The 15,000-nt window shown below is 48.3% G+C and overlaps 3 protein-coding genes across 4 annotated transcripts in view; 2 read left to right on the forward strand and 1 right to left on the reverse strand.

Moving 5' to 3' along the window:
• Positions 1-2,063, forward strand: part of stx17 (syntaxin 17) — a 9,572-nt gene extending 7,509 nt beyond the window's left edge. The window contains exon 7 of the mRNA XM_084441768.1: positions 1,039-2,063. Coding sequence (XP_084297894.1) covers positions 1,039-1,284 — 246 coding nt within the window. The 3' untranslated portion in view covers positions 1,285-2,063. The remainder of the gene's footprint in view (positions 1-1,038) is intronic.
• Positions 2,064-3,255: 1,192 nt separating this feature from the next.
• erp44 (endoplasmic reticulum protein 44) lies at positions 3,256-11,364 on the reverse strand. The gene is made up of 11 exons (XM_084442125.1): positions 11,225-11,364; positions 9,306-9,378; positions 8,147-8,186; positions 7,821-7,936; positions 7,037-7,221; positions 6,558-6,673; positions 6,251-6,425; positions 6,010-6,121; positions 5,761-5,902; positions 4,460-4,562; positions 3,256-3,621 (listed from the first exon to the last, which is right to left on the reverse strand). The coding sequence occupies exons 1-11, from the start codon at positions 11,279-11,281 to the stop codon at positions 3,517-3,519; spliced, it is 1,224 nt and encodes a 407-aa protein (XP_084298251.1). The 5' UTR covers positions 11,282-11,364; the 3' UTR covers positions 3,256-3,516.
• Positions 11,365-11,654: 290 nt separating this feature from the next.
• The window catches only part of invs (inversin), a 24,220-nt gene continuing 20,874 nt past the window's right edge, over positions 11,655-15,000 (forward strand). For both annotated transcript variants that reach the window (XM_084441724.1, XM_084441725.1), the window contains exons 1-2: positions 11,655-11,794; positions 12,213-12,326. In XM_084441724.1, coding sequence (XP_084297850.1) covers positions 12,324-12,326 — 3 coding nt within the window. In that variant the 5' untranslated portion in view covers positions 11,655-11,794; positions 12,213-12,323. The remainder of the gene's footprint in view (positions 11,795-12,212; positions 12,327-15,000) is intronic.

Genomic DNA, 15,000 nt, shown 5'->3' on the forward strand with positions numbered 1-15,000 from the left:
GCCCCAGCAAAGACAAACACTAGTAGCAGTGTTGATGTGGTGTGTGTTTGTATGACTGAGGTTGTGCAGATGGAAAAGATGAGAGTGTTAGAAGCGTGTGTGTGTTATCTGTCATCAGGTCAGGTGATTTTACACACACACACACACACACACACACCTCCCCCTGAATTACACATTCTGTACCCTGAGCTTTCAACTCGTCGGAATTGAAATTACCTTAACTGCCACAGGGAAGGTGGGGGTGGGGGCATTTGAACTGGATTAAATCAACATTTTTAATGTTAATCAACTGTGTGTGTGTGTGTGTGTGTGTGTGTGTGTGTGTGTGTGTGTGTTTAAATGGTCAGAGGAGTCACTCATTAATTGCCATCAAGCGTAAAAGAGCATCTTCCTCTCTGAAGATAACAGCAGTAATAACACACACCACATCTCTATGGTTTTTTACAAATGGGAATAATTAAAAGGCAAAGCTTTGATGCAGGTATGGGTGGTGAGTCCATGTGTGTGTGTGTGTGTGTGTGAGAGAGAGAGAGAGAGAGAGAGAGATGAAAGGACAGAGACATCAGAACACTCATATCGTATAGTGTGTTTTCAGACCTCAAAGGATTAACACCACCAAAGGTGTGTGTGTGTGTGTGTGTGTGTGTGTGTGTGTGTGTGTGTGTGCGCGCTCATTTGTCAATTGTATAATATGAAAAAATATTTACGTTTCCTTTAATTTCCACTTACATTAAAATTAAACCAGAATCTCCCCCCCTATACCTCCCTCCCTCTCTCTCTCCCTCCCTCCCCCCTCTCTCTCTCCCCTCTCTCCCTCCCTCCCCCTCTCTCTCTCTCTCTCTCTCTCTCTCTCTCCCTCCCTCCCTCCCCCTCTCCCTCCCTCCCTCCCCCTCTCCCTCCCTCTCCCTCTCCCTCCCTCTCTCTCCTTCCCTCTCTCCCTCTCTCCCTCCCTCTCTCTCTCTCTCTCTCTCTCTCTCTCTCCCTCCCTCCCTCCCTCTCCCCTTCCCTCCCTCTCTCTCTCCCTCCCTCTCTCTCCAGGCGGTGGGGTACAGGCTGGCGGTGTTGCCGGTGCTGGGGGCGGTGCTGGGTGGGGTGTTGGGGGGTCCGCTGGGTCTGCTGGCCGGGTTCAAGGCGGCGGGGGTGGCGGCCGCCCTGGGCGGCGGGGCGCTGGGCTTCGCCGGGGGCAACCTGGTCCAGAAGAGCCGGCGAGCCAGAGTGGACCTCCAGATGAAGCGGCTGACGGCGCCGCCGGCCGAACCGCCGCCGCCAGACCTAGACGAGTGACTACGCCACGCCGCGCCCTCTCTCTAACCGTTCTGTCCAATCGGCGGCGGAGCCGAGGTGTGACCTCTGACCCAAGCTCCTCCAGACTGACCCGACCAATCAACTGACTCCTGCCCTTTTGCCTTTCTCCATACAGACTGGTGGGTTGAGAGACCTGTGGCTCCGCCCTGTTCTACCGGGGAACCGCTAGAGACACACACGCGCAGACCCGGAGAACCGCTAGAGACATGCACACACGCACAGACCCGGAGACCTGCTAGCGCTCACTGGCACTAGAGCCTTATTTAACGGTTGATGGAAGTTGTGAATGCTGTTTTAATCAGTCACTGTGTGGATATGATCCTAAATTGAAAGATTCTAGAAGAGAAAGCGCACGCTAGTAAGAGACACTACAGGCGGAGTGAAAGTGTGGCAGATTCAGTCAAACAGGTGCCTTTTTTTTTCTTTTTTTTATAGTCATCTGTCCCTCTCTGCCTCATTGATGTTTGTGTGTTTATCAGAGTTTGGCGTTGCGTCTCAATACCAGCTCATAAACTGAGGGAGGAACAGAGGTGTTACACACAGAAGTAAATTTCAGACGACTGTCCTCGTGTCAACCCTTCTACTGTTTCTCTGACTACTCTGGGACTGAGAATGTGTGTGAATGTCCTGTTCTCTGTAGGGTGAGAGAGATATGTATGTGCCTACTGTATGGCCAAAGTTGAATTGCACATTTAACCTGTTAAGTGCCACTGAAGCTACAGATCGTGTGACTGTAGAACTGTTATCTTAGACAGGTGAACCTGTCACAAATCTCTTTGCTCTTATTTATGTTACCAAATAAAAGCTAGTTCTGGTGAACGGCCCTGTGTTCTGTTCATTGACAACCGGACCTGCGTCTTTGATGTAGAACAGCAGTCAGTGTGGTGCGAGGGAGAAGGACACCAGGCAGGATCTTGTAAAATGGTTTTATTCACTCTTCATTTTTTCACTTTCCTTTCCCCTCTGAGATGACTGATATAGAAATGACACCCACCCCCCTCCCTCGGTGAGTGGGCCGATATGTGACATAACAGGCATTCGATAGGCCTGAGGAAGGACATTACACAGTATAAATACAGGGGCTGCGTCTCAATACTCTAACATTGTTCCCTGTCCTGATCTTTGTTTCATCCAAAGAGACTGGAGTCTGAGGGATGTAAATCCGCTAATTATACGACTGTTGTCCACATCTCCTCAGGTAAGGACAGGTGTAGAAGAGAGGAAGCCAGTTAGAGTATTGAGATGCAGCCCAGACTACAGAGGGACGCGGTCCCTCCGCACCCCTTCTCTCTGGCTGTGTCTGACCAGGGACAGCAGGGGAGCGAGGAAACCATTTTCAATAGCTAACCAATGTGAACATATCGTTAACAGGAGAGGTTGAGGTTGTGCCAACTTCACTTCAAAACATTTCCCCCTGAACTAGGGGGAGTGGACTGCATCTGTATCATTAACAAGACTGCATCTATCAACATTTAAGTACCAGGGAAAGGAAGGGTGCATCTCAATAGTCCGAGGTGATTCCCTCTCCTTTTTCCCTCTCTGCCTCGCGTCCATTGTTGAGTCACATGACTGAGTCACATGACTGAGGATCAGTCGGTAATCTGCCTTCAGTTCTTCGACACAAGAGAAAGAGGATAAGAAGAAAAGGAAATGCCTTCAAACTACAGAGACATGGCCTCTCCCACCAGAGTGAGACTGACTAGCCACAGATTAGAACCGTACAACTGAGACTCAAAACACTGCAGTGAGGGAGCACACTCGCCTGTTTCCCTACAAACAAAACTGGGTGATGAAAAAGAATGAAATAAAATAAAAGAGAACTCTGCATTTAATTTAGACCATGATGACATAAGACACCCACTTAGCACAAACATATTTACAAGCTCCAAAAATAAAAGTAAAAAGGCTTCTTTTGTTGTCCTAATGCCCCCCCCCCCCCCACCCCTCACAATTTTCTTCTTCATTTCCTCCTTTTTATCCAAAATTAAAATAGTAAGAGTTATGAAAATATAGGTTTATTCCAACACGGCTGTGTAATGGGCTGAACACTCTTTTCTCTCTCTCTCTCTCTCCCTCTCTCTCCTCTCCGGTAAAGGTGTTAGGGGGGGTGTTGGGTGTTGCTGTTCCATCCCGCTGGCCTGTCCCAACCCTAACCTCTCTCTGGCCCCGGGGCGTGGCATGGGGTTCGAGGATCACGGCGAAGTCGTAAGGTCACAGTTCGTCGCGGTCCCTGAGAATGGTGTAGCGAGTCTCACTGGGGGCCAGCTTTTGGAACGAACTCTCTGGTGGGTTACTGGCCACTTCCTGGTTATCCTCCTGTCAGTAGTACACACATACTGTAGTTAGACACACACACTCACTCTCTCTCACACACACACACACACGCACACAATAGAGAACATGACACTTTTTTGGTTGATTTTATGGGCATTGGTTAATATTGTCAAAAATATTGCTGAGCAATATAGCTGCTACTGCAAGCAACAGTATAAGATGATCAGTTTTGGCTGTCGTCAAAAGGAAAAAAAAGCCAGCTAGCTACCTCGTTGTCGCCCTTTCTAAAATGTTTTCCACCGCTGTGAGAATGCGATGCAATCAGCAACTAGAGGTGCGATGAGTAGCTTGTGGTAATGTTAGGTCTAGATTATTACGTGAAGGCTTGTGTGGAGGACAAGTTCTTTCACTTTCGCGTTCCAAGTACATTCATAAACTCTTTAAAACCACATCCAATTAGGTCTTATAAAATGCATTTTGTACCGCAATAAACGAGAGGGCTGATAGTAGCCTACCAAAATCAATCCAAAACTCTAAATGGCTTGAAAAACACTCTTGCCTGTTTGCTACTAAACGTAGCCGAGGCCAGGACTTCTCACAAACCGATCGTCGAACACTCGCCTCAAAAGAACAAGGGGAAGCCGCTGGTAATGGGAATGCTGTGTCCGACCAGCGTTTCCTCCCCGTGGTTCTGCGTTTACAAAGCCCGTTTATAGGCACTAATCTTGGTGGACAAACGATATATCAGTGCTATTTAGTCAGATAAGAAAAATGTGCCTGTTTTCAATTTTTGCAGCAATATTGCCCAGCAATGTTGCCTATAAAATTGCCCCGTGCATCACGGCCTTTAGACACACAACCACAGGGGGGGTTCTGTCACCTGTCCAGGGGTGCTGTCTGTGGGGTCGGGGCCATGGTGGAACTCTCGATGTAACTTCCCAGAGTGCAGGTCCAACACAAACTGTCTCAGTTTCCCAGGGATCCTAGAGACACACGGACAGATATACACAATGGTCAGTAAAGACATATTATTAACACTAAGGTGTAGATAATGATGAACCACTGAAATAAACCATTCTATGACAAACTAGCTAAGTCTTGGTCCGTCACCCCGAATGAAACATGTAATTATGTTCTAATTATGTTGTTATTGTGTTATTATTGTTGAGGAACCCCTTGACGAGAACGAGATGGGTTCATCTCAAGGGGTTATTCCCAATAAAAGATTTTGAATTTCAAACATGCACGTCTATACCAGTTCCATCACTTGGAGAGAGGCTAATGAGACAGGGTCAACATTTGTTGTCATGAGACACCAGACAGGCTGGTCTCCAATCACAACTGTCCCTGTGTGTTACGGCCACACACACACCAGCAACCACCGTCCCACTCACACTCACACACACACACCAGCAGCCACGCCACACACACACCAGCAACCACCGTCCCACTCACACTCACACACACACACCAGCAGCCACCCCCCCCCCCCCTCCACACACACACACACACCAGCAGACACCACCACACACACACCAACAACCACCGCTACACACACACACAAACACACACACAAACACACACCAGCAGCCACCTCCACACACACACCAGCAGCCACCGCCACACACATGCTACACACACAAACTAACATATATCCGGCTAATTAAATTATGCGCTGTGCACCGCGAGGAGAAGGGTGAAAAGCTGGTGATGTGATGTAATTAGGTTTGGGGGAGGGGGGAGGGGGCAGTCCTCAGGGCTATGTCTGTCTGATCAAACACTGATTGGGGAGGAAGAGGGGGTGGGGGGGGGGGGCACAATAAATACAATTAGATTAGACTACATTAGTTTAGCACTAATTGCACGTGCCAAATCATGTCACATTAGCTCTCGTGTCCGGGCCCATTCATGTAGGAGAGACTAGAAGCGACGGGACATTTCTGTATGATCACATTTACTTGATTTGAGGGTGGCAGTTTTGTCAGTATGCACATCCTGAAATTCATCCGACGGTGAATATCTCAAACACTGTTTCTGCGGCTACGCTTCAGTGCAGCGCAGGGCAGGAGAGAGATGCATTGTGGGGCCACAAAATAAGTAGACACGGTCAAACTTTATTTCAAGATCTCGATATGCAGTTTGACGCGCTCGGTCTGGAGGAGATAAAGAAAGGGTACTCACGAGATGTCTTTGTAGTCGGGGAAGACATACATGTGTCTGAATGAGTCTATAGCGATGACAGGACAGTCGGACGGAGTCTTCTGGATGTGCAGCAGAGGGTGGCGGAACTTGTCACAGTCCGCATGCAGGAAGTTTATAGACCCTGGGGTGGGGGGGGAGGGGTAGGGGGGGTGGGGGTTACCATTATTGAGGCTGACTGTCTCAGACCTGTTGCAACACGCCCATCACCACCAGCAGCCCAGGCGTTACCTTTCTCACTGATGAGCTGGCGCGCCACCTCGTGCTGGAAGTTCTCCAGGCTGTCCGAGTCCTCCTTCAGGTGGAACAGGATGAGGAACGGGATCCCCTCCTCGGTCAGCTCCTGGGGAACGCGCACAGCTGGGTCAGAGAGGTGGAGCGAATAGTGTACTGTGTGTGTTTGTTTGTGTGTGTGTGTGTGTGTGGCCAGCCAGGCCCGTTCTGTCCAAAAAAAAAGAGAGCGTGGGCCCACCTCTCCGTTTTCGAAGGTGATCTCGCGGACCAGGGGCACACACTTGTCCTGTGCCCAAGCGTAGGCGAGGTCAAAGTTGATGAGCGAGCCCAGGAAGACCATGTCCGGAGCGTTCTCCCCCACCGGCTTGTAGATGACGTTGTCCCCGCTGAAGCGCTCTGCCTGAGACACCTCGCTGGGGAGAGAGGAGGGGGAGGTTAACAGGTTATCACACACCACAAACCTGCATGGAGACCACAAGCGGAAACTGGAGCTAAGCTCAGTGGGTGGTTTTTTTGGGGGGGGGGGGGGGCACAGGATATCTCACCCAAAAGCAGAAAGGAACACACAGTCGTCTCGAAGGATGTTGGCGACCTTCTCAAATGTGTGGTAGTTCTGAGAGTCCTTCTCGTCAAAGTAACCGATGATGTTACGCTTGCTCCTCTGCAAGAGACAGAGACAGAGAGACAGAGAGAGAGCGAGAGAGAGACAGACAGAGGGAGAGAGAGAGAGACAGACAGAGGGAGAGAGAAAGAGACAGAAAGAAAGAGAGAGAGAGAAAGAGAGAGAAAGACAGAGAAAGGTAGTGAGAAAGAGACAGAGAGAAAGAGACAGAGAGAAAGAGACAGAATTAGAGACAGAGAAAGAAAGAGAGAAAGAGACAGAGAGAGAAAGAGACAGAGAGAAAGAGACAGAAAGAGAGACAAAGAGAGAGAATGGAAGAGCATTGTTTAGCACCAGTTTATTTTGAACAAATCAATAGTTTGCCATGGCGTGCGTGTGTGTGGGTGGGTTGTGTGCACTCACATCCACGGCTTTAATCTCCTCGAGTGAGACTAACTCTTTCACGGGGGCGACCTTCTGCTGGCGGATGAAGTCGGCGATGGCAGTGACTGACCTCTGACCCCGGTACTCTCTCTTCATCATCATGCCGTTGCGGAACATCTTCAGCGTCGGATACTTACTGATCCTGTAGCGCTGGGCGATGTCCGCTAGAGAGACAAGGACAGACACATCAGACGGGTTAATATACAGACGGGGGGGGGGGGGGGGGGGGGTTATTATAGAGATGAGGGTGTGGGGGGAGGAAAGAGCAAGAGGGGTGGAGAATAAAGATTGGGGGAGAGACAGAGTGAGGAAATGACAGATAGAGGGTGTCTAAAGCTGCGTCAAAAGACACTGCCGTCAGTCACCACTGATCTCCCGGATGAAAGCGGCCCCCCGCAGAGAGTAAATATAGTGTGTGTGTGTGTATGTGTGTGTGTGGCAGGTGTCAGTCTCTCTGCATGGCATCTCTAAGCCTCCAGTCTTCACAGGCAGCGACAGTTTTGTCATTAGCCTTCAAACAGTTTGCAGGTCATCAATAATTCTCTTTAATTTGCTTTATCTCAAAGGCTGAGCCTGATGGTTGTGTGTGTGTGTGTGTGTGTGTGTGTGTGTGTGTGTGTGTGTGCGCACGCACACACGCGTGTGTGCAGGGATTAATGTAGGTCTTTGGTGTGATGTGTATGCGCATGTGTGTGCATGCGTGAGCCTGTTATCTCGGTTTGTGTTTCAATTTGTGCGAGGAGAGAGTGTGTGTGAGACTCACAGTGCTGGTCACAATCCACGCGTGCAAACACCACCTGAGCGGGATCAGGATACTCCTCCCTCGCCACGTTAGACGCCTCCTCGAAGATGGGGTGGAGCATCTGGCTGAACCGGCACCTAGGGGTACACAGGTCGACCATTATTCCAAACAGGACGCAAACGTCAACTCCCTTTTCACTCACCCGACTGTTCTCCAGTTGTTTGACATGAAGATAAGACAATACAATTTGCATGGTATAACTGGAATTGGCCTGGTGGTAACACACAAGCAAACATTGACATTGGCTATGTAATGACAGAGGAGTGTGAGAGCGCTGGCATACTTACCAGTCTGCATAGAAATTCACCAACGCAACCCCAGCATTGTCTGCAAGTAAGTAAACACAGTTTATACTGGGCTCTATACACACATTGTGCTGCTGTAGCGTACAACTGAGAAAACAGAGGACTGGGAAAAAGACAGATGTAGTTCTATGAGAGTATAACTGTCTCTTGTTTGTGAGGGAGAGAGAAAAAGAAAGAGAAATAAGAGATAGCACACGCGTGCAAGGGAGAGAGACTTACTGAGGATGAGAGAGACAGAGACAAGAGAGAGAGACTCACTGAGGATGAGAGACAGAGACAAGAGAGAGAGACTTACTGAGGATCAGAGAGACAGAGACAAGGGAGAGAGACTTACTGAGGATGAGAGAGACAGAGACAAGAGAGAGAGACTCACTGAGGATGAGAGACAGAGACAAGAGAGAGAGACTTACTGAGGATGAGAGAGACAGAGACAAGAGAGAGACTTACTGAGGATGAGAGAGACAGAGACAAGAGAGAGAGACTTACTGAGGATGAGAGAGACAGAGACAAGAGAGAGACTTACTGAGGATGAGAGAGACAGAGACAAGAGAGAGAGACTTACTGAGGATCAGAGAGACAGAGACAAGAGAGAGAGACTTACTGAGGATGAGAGAGACAGAGACAAGAGAGAGAGACTTACTGAGGATCAGAGAGACAGAGACAAGGGAGAGAGACTTACTGAGGATGAGAGAGACAGAGACAAGAGAGAGAGACTTACTGAGGATGAGAGAGAGACAAGAGAGAGAGACTTACTGAGGATGAGAGAGACAGAGACAAGAGAGAGAGACTTACTGAGGGTGAGAGAGACAGAGACAAGAGAGAGAGACTTACTGAGGATGAGAGAGACAGAGACAAGAGAGAGAGACTTACTGAGGATGAGAGAGACAGAGAAAAGAGAGAGAGACTTACTGAGGATGAGAGAGACAGAGACAAGAGAGAGAGACTTACTGAGGATGAGAGAGACAGAGACAAGAGAGAGACTTACTGAGGATGAGTGAGACAGAGACAAGAGAGAGATACTTACTGAGGATGAGAGAGACAGAGACAAGAGAGAGAGACTTACTGAGGATGAGAGAGACAGAGACAAGAGAGAGAGACTTACTGAGGATGAGAGAGACAGAGACAAGAGAGAGAGACTTACTGAGGATGTCGTCAATGTTTCCCGAATCCAGGCTGGTGATCTCTGCCTGCCCTGGGGAGGAGAGGCCCATCACCTGTAGAGAGAGGGGGGGGGGGGGAGAGAGAGAGAGAGAGAGAGAGAGAGAGAGAGAGAGATGGAGAGAGAGAGGTTTGGATAAGACTCCATCACAGTCTCTGACTGAGTGCCAGCTTGTGCAGTGTAGCTGGAAACCCTGATTAATAAATAATGAAACAAGACCCAACCACAGTGTGCTAGACACCATCATGGGACTGTGACAGAGTGATCAACACCCACACACTTGCCACACTCGCTAGCTCACTCACTCACTCCCTCCTCCTTCTATTTGAAACACGCACAAACCAAAAACTCCTAAAATGAACACATATTTAGCCATCATCCCAGTCTCCCTCTCACCGGCCGGGACATTGACTCCACACAGATGAATTGGAACACCAGGATCCATTTTAGGGTCCTTAGGGTCAATGTTCACAGGTAGGGTAGGAAAGGGTAGCTAGGCTAATGATCATAATACTGGGCTACAGGGCATACTTATATCACCGGAAGAGCATTTGAGAAGGTTAATGGACACTGAACAGAGAAGCATAGGTAAGGCTGGAACAAGGGGTCTCTAAGGTTTACTTCACCATCCCGAAGCATCAGTGAGAGAAAGTAGTTGAATGTGGGTGTTATACATTAGCCACTTCACCTAGAAAGCAGGAAGTGTCTGCTATACATAGCAAAAAACCTCATCCCCAACCCCCATATGAGAGCAGGTTAGACAAGCTTACGGTTGGGATAACATCTCTCTCTCTCTCTCTCTCTCTCTCTCTCTCTCTCTCTCTCTCTCTCTCTCACGTAAAAGCATGTCTATTTCCAGAATCTAGGCTATACATACCAGCCTACCAGTATAGTAAGGTGACCGTACAGTAAACTGGGGGACACTCGGTCTCCATCTCAGCATTGGCAAAGTTACCATCTACATCTGCTGATCTTGATGATCACCTGTATTCAAACTTACATAGAAATGTGACTCATCTAGCTTACACTTGCAGGAAAACCACAAACAGGCACGCTGACCAACAAATAGAAGAGGCCCTCCCTCCCTTGCGGGTGGAAAAGTTTTCACCTCAGGCCTTTACTGTGCGCTGGAGAGAAGCTCCGTGTCTAGTTCCGGGTTGGCAACCAATAGAAATGAGCCACAACAGAGGAATTCACCAACCGGCTAGCTAGCAGCATCTTTCTCAGTGTATGGATGGAGACACCCAGAATGCGATCTGCTATTAACTAGCCGGTTAGCTAAAGTAATCTTAGAGATATACGTTTTTAAGTAAACTATATGTATATTCGAGCCCAATTGAATGCAGCAAAAACACTTCCCTTTCACATATCATGACAACTAGCTGTAGCTAGCTCACATTAGCAAGCCAGTTGAGTGTCAGATATGCTTCACTACAGACTTAGACGCCCCCTAAAATAAGATTATGCTAGAGCAACTATTAGCTAACATTAATCCAGTATAATTATGTCACTTCCAAATCAGCTAACAATTTCTATCATAGATGTGATTTAGCCAGCCAGCTAGTAGAGCTCACAGACATACACAGGCAAGCTAGCACTAGCTAGCTAGCTAACGATGGCTAAATCAGTTTGCTTGCTACAGCCAGGGCGCTGACATAATAACCCAGCTAGCTAGCTAGCTACCGTGGAGAGGATATGGCGAGTGAACACCGGTGAGAGCAGAGGGCCATTTCTGTTGCTTGCTCCTCCAAAGCTAGCAAGCTAACCACCTAGGCAGCGTTAGAAACGCCGACCCTTCTGTAACCCTGCTCAGATGACGTTAGCAGCTACGCTAGCTCGCTATCTGTGCAGCTCAAAAAGCAAAGAAGTTCCGCATTTAAAGCAAAATCGCATGTGCTTACCAGCAATATCGTGAAGTAGCGGATGTCGAGAGAGGGTAATATTGGTGACAGTTTCATTTTCTAGTGGAGTTAGTGGAGGTTATGATGTTGTTCGGTCTTCCCAGTCTTTCTCGACGCCACTCTTCGCTGCAGCAGGAAACGGACGGAGAGCTAGCCAGCACAGAGCCCACGGTGACCACGGTAACGTGAATGATACTTCCGGGTGTGCTACTAGGGTGGATGGGAAATTAAGTTCATTGTAGTTTCATAAAGAACTACGACCAATTTCTCAATATGACAGAAACAACTTCAAAAATGGCCGTAGCGTTGGGTACACATTGGAGATGGGAATTGTAGTAATATGTTTTGCCACCCAGATGTTTGTGGTCCGACGAAACGCCTTGGATAAAACTTTACCCCTGGAGAAAAGCACAATGTCCCGTTGGCAAAAGAAAAGAATAACGAATTCATAGAGCGATATAGAATGATGATATGAGTGTGTCTATATCCACGCCTTAGCTAGCTGACTAAGGGTAGCTAACTAGTTTGTTAAAGTCAAAGTTTATGATTCAGTGATTTCTTTGGAGTAAGGTGAGTTGCATCATCATTAGGCTAGCAAGCTAGCTTTGCTGGCTATATATTTAATATAGCCTAGCTACTAGCATCTGATCCAGCCAATTTATTGTAATCTAGCCTTAGCTATTTGTCTTGTGTGAATCAGCTGTCCGTCTTTGCAATATCCATGTTATTGTGAAGTATCACGACATAGTCTAGCTAGTGTCGGGACAGGGGCTAGTATAAATAGCTAAATTAGTTTCAGTCCTCTACGTTGGCACGGTGCCCCTTTCTCTCTTTGATCCACTCCATCTATCGTGGGTTTTGGCGCACGGAAAGAGGTGTGTCTGTCTAGTTGTTTGTCTGTTTGTGCATTAATGAGATAGTTGGCAGTGTGAGTGAGCAGACGGGCAGGTCTCAGTGTGTGAGCGATCCTCTTACTCTTGCCCTGTAGGAGCCAGGATAAAGACAGGTTGGGGAGCTGGAGAAGCTTCCAGACCCACCAAGGATGCACTGAGCTGGGGAGCAGCTGCTGAGGTCACCCCCTGGCGAAACGTACACAGCTATGGTAAAGTTCCAATGCACACAAACAAACAACAGATTGTGGAAGAAATTATTTTGACTGTCCTTAATAATCAATAAGGAGAACTTGTACAGGCCATCAGTATTTATGATATATTTTACATGCACGGAGAGAGAAGAGTACAGTGAAGGCAAAGTTTCTCTCTGACCAGGGCAGTCCAAGTCAGACAGATACATACAGTTAGACAAAATCAGAAATGTGATTGGTACAAAAGGGATCAACTAGTCAGGAGATGAGCTTGTCTTGTTTTGATTTTTCCAGAGCACTAAATAAAAACAAGGAGTCTTTCATAGAAGCCACAGCACCATTGTCAAGGGCAGGAGACAGACAGAACCTGGGGTGCAGACAGAACTCATCCCTGACTGCTATACAACCAGGCACAAGAGAGAATTATTTAAAAGTAAGAATAGGCAATATCTAATCTTTAATGAAGCAAGCAAAAACAATACAATTTCTTTAACTTCCACCACACACACACATACACACACATACTTGCATACACAGTCGTTCTCCGTGATGAGCTCCGGTGTTTCAAGTTTCTCTAGTCTACAATTGTCAGGTTCATCAGGCAGCAGTAGAATGTTTTGGGCTGGCTTAGCATGCCCCTGGGCTATGTATGTGCATGTGTTTGTTTGTGCCCCTGTGTATACTGAATGTGTTATAATTGTTAAATAGATTGAATGTTGAATTGAATCCCAGCATAAATATTTGATGGGCTAAAGCTGTCCATAGGGGGTTCCCAGTGTGTCAGCAACTCACAGATGGAGACAGACAGATTGTGTGTGTGTGTGTGTGTGTGTGTGTGTGTGTGTGTGTGTGTGTGTGTGTGTGTGTGTGTGTGTGTGTGCGTGCGCGTGTGTGTGTGTGTGTGTGTGTGTGTGTGTGTGTGTGCGCGTGTGCACGCGCATGTGTGCGTGCATGCACATGTGTGCGTGCATGTGATATTGCATCACTGCTAATGTCTCAACAGTTAAGGCCTAGTATATGCATGTCTCGATGTATAAAGGATTATCAGAGCTCTGGATTATTTGTAGTATTATCCTATTATTATCATAGTATAATCAAAAGTCAATCAAGTGTCAAGTATTAACAAATTACTTGCAGAAAACCATTTCAGAATATGTGCCAGTCAAAAAGATGTAGACTCTAACATCACTTTCTCCAGTCCAATGAGCCAATATACACACATCTATCTCCCTTTAGGCTTCCTGACCTCCTCATGTCTTTCTCTTCTTTCTACCCCTCTTTCTATCTTTTCCATCTTTGTCTATCTCCCCGTCCTCTCATTGATTTTTTGTTTGTTTTTCCAGCTGATCATGTCCCTGTGCTCTGATACGCCGGCGGGCACATGGCTCGCTGCTCTCTAATTGGACATTTAATTAGATCACAGTTTTAGTCCAATTACGCTCTTAGGTGTGCGAGAGGGGTTGGCGGGGGAGAGAGTGGATAGGGATAGGTCCCCATGATATCCACCCCCTCTCCCCCCTGTCTCTCCATCCCCCCGGGGCTGTCTCATTAGTCACAACACCCCTGCTCCCAAGGTCCATGGTGTCTGTCCCACCCTGAGTCAGTGAGCAGGGCTGAACCATTTCCTCTTTACTGGGTGATAATGTGGTACTGTAGTTTACAGGATGCCAATCTCAAACGGCGCCCGCCACCACGTAGCAGTGAGCACTACTGGCTCTTGTGAAACGTAATGCACAACACAGGGAAAAGTGTGTCATCTGAGACACAGCCAGGCTGTTTGGACGTCGATGACACTGATTAATCTCCACTACAGCCTGACAGACTGCCAGTCACCGCAGAATCGACCAGCCCAGTCCTACACACACACACACACACACACACACACACACACACACACACACACACACAGCACACACACACAGAGGACACACACACACAGCACACACACACAGTTAGATGTAGTGACACACGGGGCAGAATCTTATCGACTCAGTGGAATGTTCCGGTATGATATCACATCCTAATGAGGCAAAGATAAGCCTCATTACCAACAACACTCGATTATATGCCAGTCAAATCCAGCCATACTCTACCGTAGTGTGCCCCCCCAACCCTGATCCTCCTCATCCCCCCTCTCGCCCCCCCAACCCTCATCCTCCTCATCCCCTCTCTCACCCCCCAACCCTCATCCTCCTCATCCCCCCTCTCGCCCCCCCAACCCTCATCCTCCTCATCCCCCCTCTCGCCCCCCCAACCCTCATCCTCCTCATCCCCCCTCTCGCCCCCCCAACCCTCATCCTCCTCATCCCCCCTCTCGCCCCAATGTGCTGGTGTGTCCTCTCTGAGCTCTCAGGCTGGAAGAACAAACAACACCTGCCCCCAAAGGACACCAGCCCTCACTCACTCACACACTCACTCACACACACGCACGCACACACACACACACACACACACACACACACACACACACACACACACACACACACACTCACGCGTACATGCACATTCATTCTCAGGTGTAATTCCTTGGAGAACACAGTCAATCTCATCCTCCCTAGAGGAAGGTACACCACTCTCCTCTCTCCCTCTCGACCCCCCCAACCCCCTCCCCCTCAGCCCCAGGAGAGGGGGGACAGAGAACCAGACTCCTCTGCCTACCCTCTATCCCGCTGTTCATTCCCGTTCTCTTCAC

This window comes from Borostomias antarcticus (assembly GCF_949987555.1).
Source record: "Borostomias antarcticus genome assembly, chromosome: 8".
NCBI classification, from domain to species: domain Eukaryota; kingdom Metazoa; phylum Chordata; class Actinopteri; order Stomiiformes; family Stomiidae; genus Borostomias; species Borostomias antarcticus.